Source organism: Solanum lycopersicum, chromosome 2 (assembly GCF_036512215.1).
Source record: "Solanum lycopersicum chromosome 2, SLM_r2.1".
In the NCBI taxonomy this organism is placed as follows: domain Eukaryota; kingdom Viridiplantae; phylum Streptophyta; class Magnoliopsida; order Solanales; family Solanaceae; genus Solanum; species Solanum lycopersicum.
Window position 1 is genome coordinate 71,323,152 of NC_090801.1, and position 18,662 is coordinate 71,341,813.

General features: G+C 35.8%; 5 protein-coding genes across 5 annotated transcripts; 1 reads left to right on the top strand and 4 right to left on the bottom strand.

The window, feature by feature from the left end:
• Window positions 1–1,228: 1,228 nt before the first annotated feature.
• On the bottom strand, window positions 1,229–2,093 carry LOC101259596 (uncharacterized). The gene has a single exon (XM_004231701.5). The coding sequence runs from the start codon at window positions 1,966–1,968 to the stop codon at window positions 1,495–1,497; it is 474 nt and encodes a 157-aa protein (XP_004231749.1). The 5' UTR covers window positions 1,969–2,093; the 3' UTR covers window positions 1,229–1,494.
• Window positions 2,094–2,552: 459 nt separating this feature from the next.
• Window positions 2,553–5,798, top strand: LOC101259303 (B3 domain-containing transcription factor FUS3). The gene is made up of 6 exons (XM_004231700.5): window positions 2,553–3,962; window positions 4,578–4,667; window positions 4,738–4,838; window positions 4,941–4,987; window positions 5,074–5,150; window positions 5,242–5,798. The coding sequence occupies exons 1-6, from the start codon at window positions 3,639–3,641 to the stop codon at window positions 5,560–5,562; spliced, it is 960 nt and encodes a 319-aa protein (XP_004231748.2). The 5' UTR covers window positions 2,553–3,638; the 3' UTR covers window positions 5,563–5,798.
• A 368-nt stretch (window positions 5,799–6,166) lies between these two features.
• Window positions 6,167–9,229, bottom strand: LOC101258422 (phosphate carrier protein, mitochondrial-like). Its single transcript, NM_001279338.2, has 6 exons — window positions 8,741–9,229; window positions 8,134–8,495; window positions 8,008–8,051; window positions 6,888–7,102; window positions 6,636–6,760; window positions 6,167–6,515 (listed from the first exon to the last, which is right to left on the bottom strand). The coding sequence occupies exons 1-6, from the start codon at window positions 9,008–9,010 to the stop codon at window positions 6,455–6,457; spliced, it is 1,077 nt and encodes a 358-aa protein (NP_001266267.1). The 5' UTR covers window positions 9,011–9,229; the 3' UTR covers window positions 6,167–6,454.
• An 886-nt stretch (window positions 9,230–10,115) lies between these two features.
• On the bottom strand, window positions 10,116–12,474 carry LOC101260791 (pentatricopeptide repeat-containing protein At3g26782, mitochondrial). The gene is made up of 2 exons (XM_004233533.5): window positions 11,590–12,474; window positions 10,116–11,500 (listed from the first exon to the last, which is right to left on the bottom strand). The coding sequence occupies exons 1-2, from the start codon at window positions 12,472–12,474 to the stop codon at window positions 10,457–10,459; spliced, it is 1,929 nt and encodes a 642-aa protein (XP_004233581.2). The 3' UTR covers window positions 10,116–10,456.
• A 6-nt stretch (window positions 12,475–12,480) lies between these two features.
• On the bottom strand, window positions 12,481–15,339 carry LOC101258711 (uncharacterized). Its single transcript, XM_004231698.5, has 2 exons — window positions 14,546–15,339; window positions 12,481–13,420 (listed from the first exon to the last, which is right to left on the bottom strand). The coding sequence occupies exons 1-2, from the start codon at window positions 15,089–15,091 to the stop codon at window positions 12,716–12,718; spliced, it is 1,251 nt and encodes a 416-aa protein (XP_004231746.1). The 5' UTR covers window positions 15,092–15,339; the 3' UTR covers window positions 12,481–12,715.
• Window positions 15,340–18,662: the final 3,323 nt, after the last annotated feature.

Consider the following 18,662-nt stretch of genomic DNA (forward strand, 5'->3'; position numbering starts at 1 on the left):
AAAGAACAAGGTACGTTTCACGTATTTATCCAAAATTATGAACTTAATAAATCAATGCTAGTCCCCACTCACTTTAAAACTTCAAAGTACAGATAACATTAGTTGGTCACAACCAAATTTGCCTCAATCTTCTCCAAAGACAAACTATCCTCAAAGATTGAAGTACAAAACAATTTAAAATGTGGTTTTACTCTATGACAATGCAACAGTACCTCCCAGCATCACCCCTCCTCCGGACAGACTCAAGTAAATGAAAACAGCTCAACTGTCGATAGCTGTAGGTTATGATCCGAAGAGTTTATGACATTGACTGCTAATAATACAACACCACAAGAAATGAGCATAATGAATGAAGGAAAAGGTCAAAGGAAGAGGTGCTCCATTGTTGCCAAAAAAGGGCCATACTCTCTAATCTGCATAGTTTCCTCAACACATCACTTTCCACATTTATTCAAACTTCTATTAAAACAGATCAGCAACTTGCGTTATGAAATCCAACATGTCACTGGAAAGACGAGAAAGAACAAATGTTTTGCAGAAACAGAGTGTCCCCCCCATAGTCCCTTTAGCTTTATCAGAAGTCAATATTTTGTTGGAAACAAATAATCGCTGAAAATCTTATTCCCCAGCAAACTTGGTCTATCAGTTCAATAGAATGTTACGTTAAATCAAGTTGTTAACTGATTTAACCAACAGAAGATATCATCCCTAGGTTCAGATTAGAGCCATTAGGCGCAAACCATGCAGTCACAACCTGGTCATGTATGCCCTCCTTCTTGTACGTTTCTGTTGAGTTCAAGACTCCTAAAAGATTACTATCATATGACAAATTAGTCTGTTTCCCTAACCCAGACAGAGGAACTAACTGCTTAAAACCAGAACTGATAATCAGTCAAGCTAGGTCAAACAAAGAGCAGTAGTGCAGACACATGATATTGTAGATGCTGGCTTCTCTTGAACGACCAAAATAAGTGGTTAAATAAACAATGTGAGCATCGTAACGTTTCATGCAAATGCAAATGAGAAGTCAAAATCAGCTGTTAAGGATTGGTACACAAACTTGTTAAACACCAAGAATCGCATTCCATTGTACAACACAGGAACAGGCTGATAACTAAACAATGACCTGTTCTTCCTTAAGAAATGCATGTACAAAAGCATAAGAAAGAGTGGTAACATTCTGTTAAACAATTCAGTAGCATGAAACTTATTTCCAACTGATACATAATTGCAGAGTAACCTTGGCATGTTAAACAGCCAGGAAACAAACATTTCATTTTCAAACATAATGCTATAGCAATCTCAAAGTGTACATAGAAGATGCTACAGCCTACAGATAGCAATATAATATGAGGGAAGTAAACAAGAGCAAGAAACCAATTGTAAGAGATATTAGTTAAGTGAAATACAACATCAACTATTGCTACTACGAGGTTGAAAGACTTGTCTTATCTAAATAATAACTGTAAAACATAAAAATAACACGCATTTCTACTAATCACCTTTAACGGGATCATCAGATATCTTAAGGCCAGATTGATGGGTACGCCGTCGAGTCCTGGAGGGGATAATGTTACCCAAATCGACTTCGGCCAGTAGATCGTCGGAAAGGTCAGTATCAGTGTCAACATCAGATTCGCTCTCAAAATCACTAGAATCATCATCGTCAGAGTCCTCAATCAACTTTCCCTTCCCCTTGTCATCCCTTAAAATCCCTTTTCCCTTACGATCGACTTCTGCCTCTCCATTGGACTGCTCATCTTCATCATCCTCACCTTCATAGTCATCTTCATCTTCATCTTCGTCTTCGTCCACGTCAACTTTGTTCTCCTGGGCGTGTGGAGAAGAATCAGTAATAGAGAGTTTTTGCTTCTTGTTTACATCGTCTTCGTGGGCATTGGCAATGGCAATGGCTTCTTCTGCTTGGGGCTTTCTTTTTAGGGGGAATATATCTTCTTCTTCAGCCATTTTGTTTTCAGAGGAACACCAACACCAAAAACTAGGGTTTTACTAACTGCGCTTCCCTTTCAGCAATTTTCTTTTAAAAAATTCTCAAATAAACAAAATTAGGATTATCTATTCTTCTTCAATAATATTTGAAAATACTCATAAAAATAATACTAAAATCAACTCAACTTTATTTCAAATATTTTTGAAAAAAAAAATAATAATTAAAAACTACATATATGACCACATCTTCACTTCCAACTTAATAAATTTCAAATAGTAAAAAAAAATCTTAAATCTTGATTGCTTATTTTAGAGCTCTTTGTATTTGAGCTTAAATTCTAATTAAAAAAGTATGACCAAGTGATAAATATACACATTCCTCTTGAATACAACATAACTAAATTTAAAGTCAAAAATATCCTTAAATAATTCGAAATATCTTATATTTATTCTTAAATTATATTTTAGCTCAAATTTAATTTTTTCGTTAAATATCTAATTTTTCTCTCAAAATACATATTTCCCCTCATTTCTCAATTTCCTCCGCTAATAGAAGGTGCAGTATCGGATCGAAACAACAGGAGGCGTGATTGAATTCTTCCTTTTTATGTTTTATTCTTTTTTCTAGAATTGTAAGCTTTGGAGATGAGAAATCTACTCATCTATGATCATGCCGTTTTGTATACCAACACTAATTGATTACTTTGAATTTAGTAAATGTCAAGAAAGGGAACACTCCAATCTACTTTCAAATCACTTTCTATTTTTAAAATTTAGAGAGTTGAATAGTAGTTCTCTAAATTTGAAAAACTACTATTCACACTTTCTATTTCACTTTTCCAATATTTTATTTTTATTTCCATTAATTTTCAATTAACATATTATTTTACATGTAGTTTCATTAATTAAATATCTAATATTCATGATTCTTTTAAAATGAAATATAATATTTTTTAAAAAATTATTATTTAATATATACTATTTTAATATTAAATTAATATACATTTTTTTTTATAATTTTCATCAATAATAAATTTTTTATTTTATTATAAAGAATACACAAAATTAAAATGTTAAAATGAGAAATTTAATTTAAATATAAGATAACAATACAATACATAACATAGTAACTTAAACATAAGATAAAATACAATTCATAACATAATAATTAATTCGTGATGAAACAAGAATCATGTCGAAAAGATGTGAAACGTGCACTCGGAGTTTTGCAATTACTGCAAGACGTTCACATTTTTGAAGAAAGAAAGTGCTACATGAATAAACTAGAAATAATAATATGGTTTTTTTAATTTAAAAAATAAGGGTTCAATTTAGAGCAATAACATTTGCAACATAAGAACAACGTGAAATTTGAAGCATAATATCGAGGAACGTAACTTCAAAAGACAAAAAGGGTCCCTGTGATTTTCTCATGGCTCCATTATAATTGCGTAGGATAATAATTCCAGTGAGTGAGTGATGCATGGATCCATAGTAAAAGACGGAAACTCCAAAGCTAAAAGAAAAACACCATTGCTATACAGAGCTTTTTCAACACCTGGCTTGCCTTCCCTCGAACACTTGCAAAATTAAGTTTCGACCGTTCACACTTAACAAAGACAAAGTGACAACTCCTCACCCACTAATATGAATGAATCCTTCCCGACTCCCAATGGATTGGCTCATCCATGTTGCACAAATGTCACTCCTACTTGTGCAAGCTCTTTGGTCATAATTCACCCACCCACTTCTCAATATCTATCACTAAAAGAGAGGAAGCCTTTCTTTCTTTTTTTGTTTTTGTTTTAGAGAGAGCATTGGTGATGGAGATAACCGAGGCGTATGGAGTAATGGCAGATGGAAACAACAATAACAGTAACAGTATGATGAATCCTCCAACTCCCACCAAAAGAAGTCGCAGCCAGAGGCGTAGGCGTTCTTCCCTCAACTTCACTTCCCTGGATTTTCTCTCACACGTGCCACCACCTCTTCCTCCTTTGCCCCCCGCACGTGTATGTCCCCCTCTTTTCTTTTTGATCCCTTGCAATTGAATTTTTGGGGGAAGGAAGACTAGATAGATACAAGTAGTGTTGTGTTTAAAATAAAAAGTGTTTACTTGCTACTCATGTTAAATTGCTTTGTCAGTTGTGCCATTATAGTGTAAACTTGAATAGCATGAGTGAAGTCATGATCTAAGCTCAGATTTGTAGTAATAGTTGTGTTGTTCCTGATGGATTGGGGTTAGGGTCATTTGATTATAAGATTTTTCCTTACTACTGTGAAGGTCATTCAAGTAATTAGTTTGAGGAATTTGGAAATACTTGGATTCCCATCAATGAATATGAAATACCAGGGCATGCTAATCACCCAGTCCACAAAACCTATATGCAAGCTGATCCAATAATTACATCGATATAGGTATGAAATGATGCAAACAATGAAATTCTATTGAACATTAATTTGGTGAAAACTTTATTCATCTATCCTTGGCAATGTAGTTCATTCAATACCCTGTAAACAAACAACATTATACATTTTCCTCTGGACCATCTCTCTTATAAGAAAGAAACAGGTAGGTTGTGTTTGCGATCATCCATTCAGCTAAACACATTAATAATTTGCTTCAGGTACTTGAACCAACAGGGTTCAGATTTCTCTTCGACAAGCAGCTCCAGAACAGTGATGTCAGCTCCCTGAGAAGAATAGTTGTGCCCAAGGTGATGGTCGTGTATGCATTTGTTTTCATTTGGAGTATACATTGAAGTAATAATTCTTCTAACAATTCAGAAAGCAGCTGAGCGATATCTTCCAGCTCTTGAGATCAAAGAAGGGTTTCCCATCACAATGGATGACATGGATGGTATCCATGTTTGGAGTTTCAGATACAGGTTGGAGGTCCCCTTTTATTTTTCCAAATTTACTTGACGGAATTCAAGTGTCAAGACCAGAACATATATTTGATGTTTTATTATTATTATTATTATGTATAGGTACTGGCCAAATAACAGCAGCCGAATGTATGTGCTTGAAAATACTGGTGAGATCTCCACAGCTAGCCCTTCCTTTCCAATTAAGTTTTACTTGTGCAAAAGCTAAAAAGTGTTGGATTGGATTGATGGTCAGGTGACTTTGTCCAAACACATGAATTGCGCCAAGGAGACTACTTTGCACTCCACTACAATGATCAAAAGCAGATTTATGTAATTAAGCTTGCTCTTTGATTCTTATGTTTACTTTGAAGTAATTTGTCAAAGGCTGGCTGGCTCTATATGGATATGTTTTTGTGTATAGGGTATTGAAGCGAGGAAAGCTGGAAGTGGAGCGGTATTCCGAGGTTATGAAGCGGAGGACGTGATTTTAACTGATTATGCACAGGCTGCAGATGATGGGAATGGAGCGCTTATGAATGAAGCAGAAATGGATATGTCCAGCTTTTACTTCCCTGCAATGGACAACGAGATGGGCATGTCCTTCATTTATGATACCAGCTTCTGGAACGAGCCTGCCTTCGACTTTGTAGGGGGTCCTATGACCTATTACTCAACTAATGTATATCCAATGCCAAGCTTTGGGTCCATTGAAGACAGCTTCAGTGTGGATGATTTCTACTGAAGACAGAGTCCAATACAGACATACTACTAATCCCATGCAGCCTTGTAATCTAATGCATACTCTAAACCAGAGTAAGTAGCGTTTTGAAGCAAAAAGCAACAACACTTTATTAGTAAGTTTTGACTCGGTTGGTCAAAAACTCTTTACCACCCTAAATGTAATAAGCTGGTGGAGACTCTAGAAAAGGGAAAATATGAAATAAAAAAAGGCGCATACAGAATGTGTTGTTTGATGTATGTTTGACTCGTCCAATGGCATTAGGTGTTTTTAGCAATTATTTTTACAACTTCACTTGAGCTTTTGCGTCTTTGAGAGCAGTTTTCTCATAATTTTGTTTGGTTTGGTTTCAAGGTACAAAAAGTAGGAAAAATTCCATCAACAAGGTATTGTAGGTGCAGGATAAAACGATAACAGGGATAGGGTGGGTATAACGGTCGCAAAACAAGCTTATGTAGCCAATGTGGATTAACCAAAAATAACGTTATCATCATTCTGCAGCTGTATAACAAGTCCCTCCCTGCCTGCGGAAAGTTTTTTTAGAACATTTTTTGGTACATCAGACAGTTAAAAATGAACAAAGCAAATCATATAGCAGCCTCCACTATACTTTGTTATTCCCATCTCGAATGGGAAAAGCTTAGCATCAAATTGATTTTTTTATCTGTTCTAACAAAAAAAGACATCCGCAATGCTTAAGTTTTAGGGGAACTCCCCCTCTCCAAAAATTTGAAAATCAGAGAAATATAAAATTGTAAAGATTGTTGAGCGAAAGAACACTCTCCAGCTTGCTTACTACGAAAGAGCACTTAAGGAACATCTGCAATCTATGTTTATTGTTTAATCTGGAGAAGTCTACTTTTAAACTTGGTGAAGAATTAATTTGTTCTCAATCCTACACCTTCGCAACCTCAGAGTCAGCAGGTACAGCAGGAGCAACACCACCAGTTGTTGGCCTACAAATCAAGTCAGAAAAAATAAAACCAACATAAAAATTTAAAATCTCAAAGTAGACTGATAAAGGAAAAGCAGACAGGTTTAGAATGTCCAGTTATGAGTTAGAAGAAGACACTTACAGCCCAACAAAAACCTTGAAAGCATCATAGATTCCCCATTGAGCACCAGTAAGAGTTCCAATCATGACAATACGTAGAGGTAGACCACGGGTAAAGAGGCCCAATACTCCTATCTTCTTTACGGCCTGAGACATAGTTTTTTTTTATTAAAAACAAATGGGGGGGTCACATGGCGGATTAATGACTTGCGAACATATAAGAAAATTAAAGGGGAAGAGAAACAGATGGTCTAACAAACAACTAAATGCTTACATCACCAACAGTTGCACCCTTCGCATTGTTGAGGAACGAGACAAGATTGTCAGCAGGATGGGATACAATGGCACAGAAGACACCAGCTATATATCCACCAGCAAAACTAATACCAAGTTGCATAGATTTGCTGCACTCGTTTTTAGGCTTTGGGACTGCATGCTTGTAGATCATCTCCACAATAGTCTCAAAGGACGCAAACTTCATCATTGTATCTGGCAATTTTAGATATTTAATTCTTAATGTCCAATAAATGATAACTAAACCAATGTCACTATTAAAAGAACAATAGCACAACCAAATACGCACTAATAAAACATATACACAGTGGTGTGATAAAATAGGCATCATCTGAATTACCAACACCACTCAAATGTATCCATCCCTAGAAACTTAGCACCCAATAGCAGAAAAAACATCATGACATGGGGGACCCAGCCCCTTAATATATGTACTGTATTACTTCATATCACGTAGCTCGATTTCTTACATTCACCTAACTAAAGGGAAGCCCCATTACCAGAACAAGAAAGATAGATTGATTTCCATCAGCAATGACAATAAATAACTGCTGCATCCAGTGTTCAGGAGCAAAGTGATGCGAGCCTTCTACGCTTCACAGACTAGAATGAGCACTTCATCACCCAAGTGAAGCGGGGCATTATCGCTTTTTTCCGCTTCAAGCTTCCCTGAACACTGGCTGCATCCAAACGTAAGCCCTCATCCAGCCATTTTACACTCCCAAACATTCTGGGGCCTAGAACCCAATAATAGGAACTACTGCAATTCAAAATGAGGTTTCTGACCCAATATAATAAAACAGACATGGAGAATAATCTCTATTTTTTCTATTTAACAGAAGAAGTAAGAGCTATTTCGCTCAAACAACTATTCCAAACTAGCACAAGCTCTTTCTGAGGGTGGCGAGGTGAGGTTTCAGCATTTGGAAGTTCAATTGTTTTTTAAGACAGGTTCAACTAAACAACTATAGGTTTTATGAATTCTAGCAAACATAAAAAAAGCTTCACTCATTTGAGTAATCATACCCCTACTCACATAATTGAATTGCCCAAGTAATAAACAAGTTCTTTGATGATAATAAACAGATGGTTTAACTTACATGGAATCTGACGTCCCCAAAGAGGTACCAAGCCTTTGTACAAGCTGCACAAATGTAGGAAAAAATAAAAAGCTGTTCTGTAAGGTACATATTAAGGAATGTGCAAAACAAAGATAAATAGCATACCCCATGGGACCTTCAGATCTAACAAATTTCGGCAATCCATCAGACAATCCCCTAGCGAAACCAGGCTGTGTCTGAACACGAACCTTTACAGCTTCAAATGGGCAAAGAGCAATATCTGCAATCACTTCAGCAGATGCAGAACCAGCAAGGTATATCAGAGTTTTGTATTTTGCAGCATTTTCTGCTCCGGCGAGGTCCGAGTAGTACTTCTTGAAGAATTCATAGAATCCAAACTTGCATGCACCCTGAGCACTGTAACCTAACAGGGTAGGAACCCATCCCCTGAAGAATCCCCTGGGACCTTGCTCCTTAAGAAGGACGCCGAATCCAGACGATATGCTCTTGTATTTCGCAGGGTCAATCTAGTAATAATTTATACGATTGCGGTCAGTTAAGATGCTTCATGCCTAATGTAAACAATACAAGAAGATAAAGTTTCATAGTGGGATTAGACGATGATACAAGTTGCAGCAAGATGTGAAAATCTTAAATAACAGTAGGATTAAAAATTTAGATCTAGAAGATGAGCAACAATATACATGTGGAGAAGAGTTGAGATCGTGTGAGAAATGGATAGATCTGCAAATGAGATGAACATAATCTGTACCTGCATGTTACATTTGACGAGATCGAGTGGAGTGACAGCCATGTGAGTGAGACCACAACTGAGGATACCACCGAAGGTACAGGCAGCGTAAAACTGCGGGGAGTACATCTCGATCTTGCCAGGTTCATTAGGTGCCGGAATAATGAGGTTGTTGTTGGGAACACTGGTGGTTTCTGGAACAGCAAGGGTTTTGGGAGTTAAAGAAGAAAAAGAAGATGTTGGGGAGTAGAGAAAGCTTGGAAGAAGAGACTGACGGCGGGAGTTCTCCATTGACACAGATTCAGATTGAGATCGGAGATCGGAGATCGGAGATCGGAGATCGGAGATCAGAGAAGGCAAATGAAGAATCTCGTCTCGCTCTCCGAATACCTCCTTTTTCTATTTCGACCTAAAACAATTTCCACTCTTTTGTACTGCCCAATCAACCGTTCACCAATAAATAATATCCCTCCCAAAAAATGAGCCATCCCTCATTTTAGGGCATCCAATAGGAAAATCAAATAAATTTGGTTAGTAAATACATTTTATAAAAGAATAAGTGGAGTGTAAATGATTAAGTAGGAATTCAATTAATTTGGTTAGTTTTTTATTTACATATGAAATAAATGGTTAGTATATATAATTGATGTGAAGTTTTTATATTTGTGGGTCAATTTTTATACATGAAAAATTCTAATCATGATTTTTGGAAAAATTTGAAATTTTATCTCATAATTCAATGAAATCGTAGTGTTACTTAAATTGCAATTCTTAATTGAAATTTTACCATCTATCACTTTTTACGTCAATATAATTGTTTCCTTTTATATGCAACCTACCTAAACGGCTAAATATCAGATGGACCAATTAATATGACAAAAATGAATGAAATAGCTAATTTGGAGAAATATAAGCTTCAATTGAAAAGAAGTGGACAAAAAAATAGGTACCGGCGAGAAGTTCAATATACTAGTTAGTCTAATGAGAAACGATTTATCATTGTTTACTTATTTTAACTATAAGTTTTATATATTGATTGAATAATTGCATAAATTATATTAATATAATATGAGAAGTTTTTATTTGATTTAATTTTATAGAGTCGTATTTAAACAAAGATAAAATACTCTGAAGATAGTCTTTGGCAGTGACATTGCAAACAATTAAAGGAGTGCTCTATATGTTGAATAAGTTTTATGAATCGATATGTTATGATTCGATTATTGAGATAAAAATAAGGTAAAAGGAGAAGAAGAGCATAAAAAGAAAGCAGACAAGTACGGGCATAACGGTAAATGCAAGTTGGCAGGACCTTAACCGTATATGCTTTAGGGGTGTTGTATCGAATATCGATAAAAGCAATCATCCAACAATTTATTTACCCACAACAACTTGGTTCTTCTGAATATACGTTAGAATTCTATTCAATAGTACCAAAATGATTGGCATTTCATCTATTTGGATGGTTATTATACTATTATTTTAATAAAGTATATTACTTTTTATCAAAAAATTAACATACTCCTAAGTCCAAAATTCCTACTTGTCTCAACCAAAGAAACAAGATTTTCATTGAAGAGAAGAAAAGTTGCATATTCTACTTACTTCTCCGCTTTCTCTCTTTTGCTTTGACACATGACATACCACACAACTAGTTTGAGATTGAAGAAAATCATATTCCATGCAAATCTCTATCAAATTATGCTATGCACCACCATGCAAATCTCTATTACTCAATCACCAATAGTCCCCACATGAGCATGAGCCGTCCTTGAAATGGTGAAATCTCTTTGCATCTCTGACTACAATTTCCCTACTAACAATCTTGGATATTAGCTTAATTGTTGTATGACAGTCTCCACATATCCTTAGATTCTTAATCACCTGAATGGTACTACCAGGGACAGAATTCATGACCCCAAAAGCAACAGCAAGCTTCTCACTATGAACTCGCAATGTTAGTCCTTTCTCTTCATCCTCAACATCATGAAGATCAGATGTCGTGTTGGGTACATACCCAGCCATCTGCAGCTTTACAGATAACTCTTCCAAATAAGCATAAACCTTCTCATGTTGAGGGTGTTCTCTATCACCAACCACAAATACATGAACCCTGCCTTTGAGTTCAAGCAGGCTGAACCCAGGAGGTTTACTTAATCCACGATTTTTCATAAGTATCCTCATCTTCTCTACATCTCCCCACCTTCCAGCATCAGCATATATGTTTGAGAGCAAAACATAATACCCACAGTTTGTTGGGTCTAACTCAAACAAGTTACTAGCAGAAATCTCCCCAAGCTCCACGTTCTTGTGTATCCTGCATGCAGCGAGAAGAGAACCCCAAATGACAAAGTCAGGCGTCACCTTCATTTCTTTTAGCAAATCATATGCCCTGGTAAGGAAACCAGCACGTCCAAGAAGATCAACCATACAAGCATAATGCTCCACTCCTGGTTGTATGCAAAATCTAGGTTCCATAGCCTTAAACCAATACCATCCTTCATCTAGCAACCCACCGTGGCTACAAGCTGCAAGTACAGAGACAAAAGTAATGTAGCTTGGTTTTACCCCAGCTGAGTTCATCTCGTAAAACACTTGAAGGGCTTCCCTAGCTCTCCCGTGCATACCATAACCTGCAATCAAGGCAGACCATGATTTCACATTCTTTTCCTTCATTCTATTGAAGGCATTCCTTGCCATTCTTAATCTCCCACATTTGCAATACATGTCAATCATGGATGTGCCCACATATACGTTATCCTCTAGGTTCATCTTTATAACCTAAAGAGATCAAAGTCAATTATACAACTGGAAACATCAATACAGTTGAAAATAGGGAGTCAGAGAGAATGCAGCATTTGTGAAAGAACCTGATCATGTATGCACTTGCCAGCCTGAAGAGCTCCTGAATGAGCACACGCCAACAGCAAAGCTGACAAGGTGACAGCATTGTAGTCAACCTCTCTATCCCATGATAGGGAACGAAAGATTTCCATTGCCTGAGCTGAAAGTCCGTGCTGGGCATAAACTGCAATCATAGAATTCCATGAAATGATGTCCTTGTAAGGCATAATATCGAACATCTTCCGAGACAAATCAACCTGACCACATTTAGCGTAGGCATCAATGAATGTATTCCCAACTCCCATGTCTTCATTAAATCCCCTTTTGGTGACAAAGCCATGGAGCCCTTGGGTAAGGGTCTTCCCTGAAAGACGAGAAGAAGCGGAGAGCACGGAAACCATGGCGACTGAGTCAAGAAAAACTACTTCTCCTGCCAATAGCTCTTTGAAAAGCCAGATTGCTTCATGAGGGCGGTCATTTTGGACATAGCCAGTTATCATGGAGGTCCATGAAACAACATTCTTTTGAGGAATTTGATCAAACAGCTTTCTTGCATCAGCAAGTTGGCCACATTTGGAGTACATATCAATGAGGGCGGAGGATACAAAAAGGTCAGTGTCATAACCAAAGATGAGAGCTTGTTGGTGGGTCTGCTTACCGGAAGTAAGATCGGAAAGGGAGGAACAGGATTTGACGGCGCAGGGGAAGGTAGAACGGTTAGGTTTGAGAGAGAGCTTTCGCATGGAAGAGAAAGCTCGAAGGGCTTCAACAGCGTCACCGCTCCGAGCCAAGTCGGCAATGATAGAGTTCCACGAGAACACATCAGATTTGTCCAAGTATCTACTGAAGAAGGTGGCGACGTTGGGATTTGTAGAGAAGTAGGAGAGTGAACCCAAATTAGTCTTCTTCATGAATGATTTACTCTATAGGAAAATAAAGCAGCCTCATAGTATAAATATATAAAAATCCCACAACACTACAATATCAAAAAAATTTAATAAAAAATTCTACAAATTGAAATAATAATCCACAGGCACAATTCAGTATCAGCATGCAATTGTACAAGCCCGAGACCTGAATCTAATACACATCCCGTGAATGCTGAGCCAAAATTCTTGATAATTTTTCTCAGCTATTGAATGGAATAATTTACTAGAGAAGCCTAAGATGTGCAGTATCGTTCATTCTCTTGATCTGCCATCCCATTTTCCAGGAATGTTGTAGCACTGTCACCGAAGAATCATCTATGCATATCTTACTTGACATCATTGAACTGCAGCCAAGAAGGCCAGTAAGAAGACACTTTATTGGGATTGAATGTGTGAAAATACCAATGCATTGGGAAACATTACTACTGTTTTGCACATTTAAATCTCGGATGGAGTTAGGATTAATGGGTTCTCGAGGTGACATCTCGTCATCAGCCTCATGATCCCCAGTTGTTGTCACGATCTGAAGCCTACTCTTTCCAGACTTCTTCCTCGAAAGTCCTTGTCGATTCCTGTGGTGCAAATCCCAATGGGATGACGAGAAAGAGGGTGGCCCATCTCGGTCATGAACTGAATTGACAAGTGGATGAGAACCACGGTTTGAGAAGCCCTGATCAGGTGGAGAGAAATCAGATCTGAATTTGTCAGGCAATGTCATAACAGTTCCATTTAGGAATTGTACCATCCGAAATTCCACCTGCCTCAGTGACTCTCCAGATGGTGCTGAAAAATCAGGCTGGAACTTTTCCATTAGGCTAGCTGTTTCAGGTGTAAAAATATCCGAGCGGTGGCATCCCTCCCAATGCCCCTGACTCATTTCCAGTAGACCATCAGAGGATTGTATCCGTTCCTCCGAAAAGTTTATTTCCTGCACAGTCAACAGAGATCCATTCATTAGCAAATTCGTAAGTCCTTAAAACAAACATGCAAATAACATGTTACTCTAAATCCCTTCAACGTTGCCAATCCAGTCAATCTACTTACAGTCAAAATCCCCATACAGAATATCATAGAATGCATCACTAAGAATGGGAAAGTCTTTATAACTAGAGACAAGAGGAAGCAAGCTCTTATTGCTCGAAGTTGTTCCTTGTATAATTTGGGGATGTAATGTCAAACTGTGACTTGGCTGCTCTGAAAGACAGTAACAGAATGTTTGAATTTGCTAGTGGTCAAGACAGCAAGAATGCTATTGACACATCAAATATGCTGAAAAGCCAATTATGCCTTACAAAAATGCAGAATATGCAACTTTTCTTAGCAGTACTAATATTGCTGAAAACTTTACACTATAGACAAAGAAAGTACTAATATTACTGTCTCTTTCATTGATAAATTAACAAGACTGATATTTTTGCAAGCATCGTGTGGAAATGTAATAGAGCATGATCATATGGTATACTCTTACCTATCCCAGAAGGATTCAATTAGTTTCCCTTTCCTGATCTAAATGATATCTGATTTCCTCGACTATGAAACTTATTATTTATACTACATGAATTGGACCAACTTTTATCCCAAAAGTACTTCAAAAGTTGGTCTAATTGTTAACCGTAGAACATCTGAAAACAAAAGTCACCTTTAAGATTTTGTTTTGGACCCAACTTTATTTGAACTAACATAATTCCAATGTCTGCTATACAATCAAAGACCAAAATTACTCTGACAGCCATATAAATCCTGAACCTAGAGCAGCTAAGAAATCCAATGGTTACTTTCAGGGCAAAACTGCAGAAGTCACTGTACACAATCACCAGAGAAGTATAAAACTTAAGACTAGTACAAGAGGAAACATGCAGCTGCCTAAAAATGAAGAAATCTACCCCTGCAAAGCTGATAGTCGGAGTCCTCCATAAATGTCATTGTATCCCTGTCGGATCATCAAAAAAGCACAACTTTTGAAGGATCCGAGGGACACCCATCGACATTATTGGAGGATTCAATTTTGTTGGCCACAAAGATAGATTTGATTTTGAGGTTAATAGTATACTACCTGACAAACAGAGAGGGCAGTAGCTCGTGCCCGATCCAAGGGAGATGTATAGACAGAATTGAAACGAATCCCTTGAGACTTTAGAAAAACAGCCAAAGCTCTTGCTTGGCGCTTGCCATTAGGTGTAAGTGCAGCCTCTGGGGATCGGCCGGCAATCAAATCAGGTCTTAAATTCATATGACATTCGCCATTACTAATTAAATATAGGTCAGTGAGGGTCCTATCGTCATCGACAGAATCAGAGGAGAATGTTCGGTGGAAATGAGGAATTGAGGGTGGTGGAGCGAGAACATTATAAGGGTCCCAGACCTTGATAGAAGGTCCCAAACGCGGGGTGCCAAAAGAGGATAGTTGAGGGGATAGTGGGGATGCGGAGGCGTGGCAAGGTAACATCTCAGGCTCTTGTTCGAGAACCTTCTTGAGCAGAGTATCGTCACCAACTAATCGGTGTCTCTCATCTGGGGTACCATTTTCGTGCTCCGCATCTTCTTCTTCCTGTTCGTCTTCTTCATCGGAGGGTAGTTCTGCGGACTGAGAAGCGCCCATTGTACAATCTGGATCCTTCCGATCTACGGTTAATGTGTACGCGGATTGGGTTTTTTTTTTTAAAAAAAACAAAGGCTTCAAGCTTTTGTGGAAGTAGGAAGTATTGTTGTTCAGGATTCAAGAACAGAGAGAGATCTGAGAAAGATGAAGAAGCTTTTTTTATTTTTTTTAACAAACAAGAATAGAATTGTGAGTCCCATTCTCATCCCATGGGTAAACGCGCAACCATCGGCTCCCTTATCATTATTACTAACTAATTTGAAGCCCGCGATACAGTTTCAATATAATTTTATATATTTTACTGAAAAATTATATAAATCATAATTTCTTTTTGGGTATATCTTTATTTCCTCTTAGATATATTCGTTTCATGAAATAATAAGATATATCATTAGTAATGTATCAGACAATTAAGGAATGTATTTGAGAGTAACAACAAAAAATGAAATTTTTATAATTGAGAAAACTTCAACGATAGAATATAATTACCCTCTAAATATATGTTATTTCTATACTTTATACCTTTTTTTTACAGTAAAAAACTTCAATATATTACTTAATAATCTTTTTCAAATATTCATACGACATAAATACATCATTTACAACTCAAATCGAGAAAGTTGAATTTCAAAAAATTCTATGCAGCAATGAAATAGAGAATTGTGTTAAATCATGAGTTAAAACATTTCACACTCGAGGAACATAAAATGTTGATATCTTTGAAAAAGTTTATCGATCTTCACATATTTTTGCAACTGGTATCTATTTTCTACAATGTTAACATCTTCTTTTTGTAATATTTGCACCATAAGCTTTGCATTATAAAAATATTAATCATTGATCAACCAATTCATAATGAAAAGTTTATTTATAGGTTCAATATTACATCATTATGTATATTTATAATAGTAATTGAATTAGTTTTGAATAGAAAAGTTATTTTGACATTTTCAAATAAATATAATAAGAGAAAATAATAATATATTAGATTCTGCATTGATTAATATCATGTCAAAAATATATATTTGAATTAAATAATTAATTTAATGAATTTTTTTTTCTATTTTATGTAAAAATCAATCAAGAAAATAGATTATAATTATGAGGCTTAATATATTAACAGTTCGTACTGATCCATCTATAGATTAGTTTTGAGTAAACTTATAAAAAAAATTTATAGGTGTTTAACAAACAAAAATAATGACTTACTTGACAAAACATTAGAATGAATCATCTCATTCTTTACGAAATGATAAAAAGATTAAAAAAAAGTTACGACTTTATATTTTGTCTTTGTATTCATTAAAATTAGGAGAACAATTTAAGATGGTAAGAAAAGAATTTTCTTCTAAAGTAACAGTGAGAAATAGTGAATTTTACTTTTGTCTTATAATTGTTTTACAAAAATAGGACCTTATGTAGGGAATTAACCAAAAATGTAGTTCTTAATGTTGAAAAAAAAGTTGCATTATTGATCTTCCTAATAAGAAATCTATATCAAAATCTGTATTATTTTAGGATGCAAATTAGAAATAAAAGGCGAGAAATTTATTGGTATAAGACATGAGAGGGGAGAGATTTGTGGAGTGAATGAAATGAAGAATGTGTTAGTGTCTATTTAATTGTATCATTGACTTGGTACTAGAAATTTTTTATAACTTATAGTTTCTAGAAGGGAAAATACACAAGTACCTCTTCAACTTATGCTATAAATTTCAGAAACACACTTATACCATATGTAACGATTCAAAAAAAAAGAGAATTATGTAAATAAGTATTTAAGGGCATAATTGTCCTTTCACGTTTTAAATGAATAAATAAATAAATAAATAAAACAGATTAGTATTTATTTATTTTAATGTTATTTGACTAATTCTTGAATTAGTCTCCTAATCCAATTAGTCCTCTCTCTCTCACGCTTCTAAACTCCCTCTCTCACGTTCTCCATCTTCCTCACATTATTTCTGCCAAAATATCAATAATTTTCATGCTTGAAGAACTCACAAAAAAAATTTTAAGCAAAAGAAAAAGTAATCAAAACGTCAAGGCTAAGAGAGGTTCGTCGAGAGAGGTATACTTTGAAGTGAATTGGGAGTGGTTTGGAGGAGTTTTCCGGGCAGCAACATTAAAGTTTGAACATCGATTAAGGTATGAGTTTCTCTCATGGAATTCTTTCTCCAAGAGTACTTTCTTTCGGACGTTTCTTAAACTCTTGAAACTAAGGTTGTTCCCCTTCGTATGTCCTTGTCCTTAGCTCCCTAATGAATTTGTAGGATGGGTATGTTGTGCTGCTAGATTTTTGCATGAATGATGTGTTTAAATTAAATATGAATGTGTTTATGTGCGGGAAATCGCGATAATGATCATCAGAATATGATCGGAAAAAGTTGATGTATGGGTGTGTATAGGGCAGTGTTTTAGGCATTGTTTTGGGGTATATAAGTTGTTTATTTATCATGTATTTTATGTGTGAAATGGGTGTGCAATGTGATGTTTATTTTGATGAAGCATAGTGAAGTGAATGAACCATGAAATCTCCCTAAGAACTAATGTGAAACTTGATGAAAAAGTGCAGAAAAATAGTGGAATAAATTTCCAAAAACATAGAAATAGGTTTAAAAAGAATCTGGAAATTTTTGGGATGTCAAAGAATTAAAAAAAAAAACGTTTTGAGGCCTGCAGGGATCGAACCCAGGACCTCCCTGCAGCTGCCTTAACAAAAAAAAAAAGGATTTAAAAAGGGAATGTTGGGGGCGGGGATCGAACCCACGACTCCCGTTCGCAAAAAAAAAAAAAAAAAATAAAAAGGGGGGATGCAAGGCGTGGGGATCGAACCCACGACCTCAGGGCTGAAGGGGGGGTAAAAATATTAAGGGAATAAAGGTGAGGCTGTGGGGGTTCGAACCCACCACCTCACAGCCTCCATTCCCAGCGAAATTAAGAGGAAAATGAGGGGGGCTGTGGGGGTTCGAACCCACAACCTCCCTATTCAAGCGAATTTAATTAAAAATAATAATAATAGTAAATTAAAATTCTAATTAAAGTTGGAAAATTAATTCTCTTATGTAAACATTGAGATTTAATTTAGAATCTTAATTAAAAATAGAATATTAATTCTTTTATGTAAATATTGAGATTTAAATTGGAATTCTAATTAAATTAGAAAATTATTCTTTCATGTAAATGATTGAAATTTAATTTAGAATTCTAATTAAAATAGAAAATTTATTATTTCACGAAAATGTTGAGACTTAACTTAGAGTTCTAAATTTATGAATATTAGAACTAAAATCAATGAAAAATATAAATGATATCCAAATAATTCAAAATTTGGGTTCTCGTGTCCAAACCTCCGTATTGATACATAAGTCATACGTGAGTGAAATATTCAAGAATAATGTCATCTACGTAGATCAAAAATCAAAGATCTTGGCATATATACAAGATACATAAGTCTTGTAATACATAATCTTAGAAAAACAAGAATTCACTTAACGAACTATAAATGAAGCCTCATGGCTTGTATGTATAGATATATAAGTTTAACATACGTTCAAGAATAAGTGAACCT

What these genes read in the sequence shown, in the direction of transcription:
- LOC101259596 (XM_004231701.5), bottom strand. Translation starts at nt 1,968, where the DNA reads ATGGCTGAAGAAGAAGATATATTCCCCCTAAAAAGAAAGCCCCAAGCA.
- LOC101259303 (XM_004231700.5), top strand. Translation starts at nt 3,639, where the DNA reads ATGTTGCACAAATGTCACTCCTACTTGTGCAAGCTCTTTGGTCATAAT. An exon ending in CTCCTTTGCCCCCCGCACGT is followed by an intron (nt 3,963 to 4,577) that starts GTATGTCCCCCT and finishes AATTTGCTTCAG; the next exon opens with GTACTTGAACCAACAGGGTT. An exon ending in ATGATCAAAAGCAGATTTAT is followed by an intron (nt 5,151 to 5,241) that starts GTAATTAAGCTT and finishes TTTTGTGTATAG; the next exon opens with GGTATTGAAGCGAGGAAAGC.
- LOC101258422 (NM_001279338.2), bottom strand. Translation starts at nt 9,010, where the DNA reads ATGGAGAACTCCCGCCGTCAGTCTCTTCTTCCAAGCTTTCTCTACTCC. An exon ending in TTGGGGACGTCAGATTCCAT is followed by an intron (nt 7,103 to 8,007) that starts GTAAGTTAAACC and finishes TAAAATTGCCAG; the next exon opens with ATACAATGATGAAGTTTGCG. An exon ending in AGGGTGCAACTGTTGGTGAT is followed by an intron (nt 6,761 to 6,887) that starts GTAAGCATTTAG and finishes ACTATGTCTCAG; the next exon opens with GCCGTAAAGAAGATAGGAGT.
- LOC101260791 (XM_004233533.5), bottom strand. Translation starts at nt 12,474, where the DNA reads ATGAAGAAGACTAATTTGGGTTCACTCTCCTACTTCTCTACAAATCCC. An exon ending in GCAAGTGCATACATGATCAG is followed by an intron (nt 11,501 to 11,589) that starts GTTCTTTCACAA and finishes TGATCTCTTTAG; the next exon opens with GTTATAAAGATGAACCTAGA.
- LOC101258711 (XM_004231698.5), bottom strand. Translation starts at nt 15,091, where the DNA reads ATGGGCGCTTCTCAGTCCGCAGAACTACCCTCCGATGAAGAAGACGAA. An exon ending in CTGCCCTCTCTGTTTGTCAG is followed by an intron (nt 13,421 to 14,545) that starts GTAGTATACTAT and finishes TTGACTGTGCAG; the next exon opens with GAAATAAACTTTTCGGAGGA.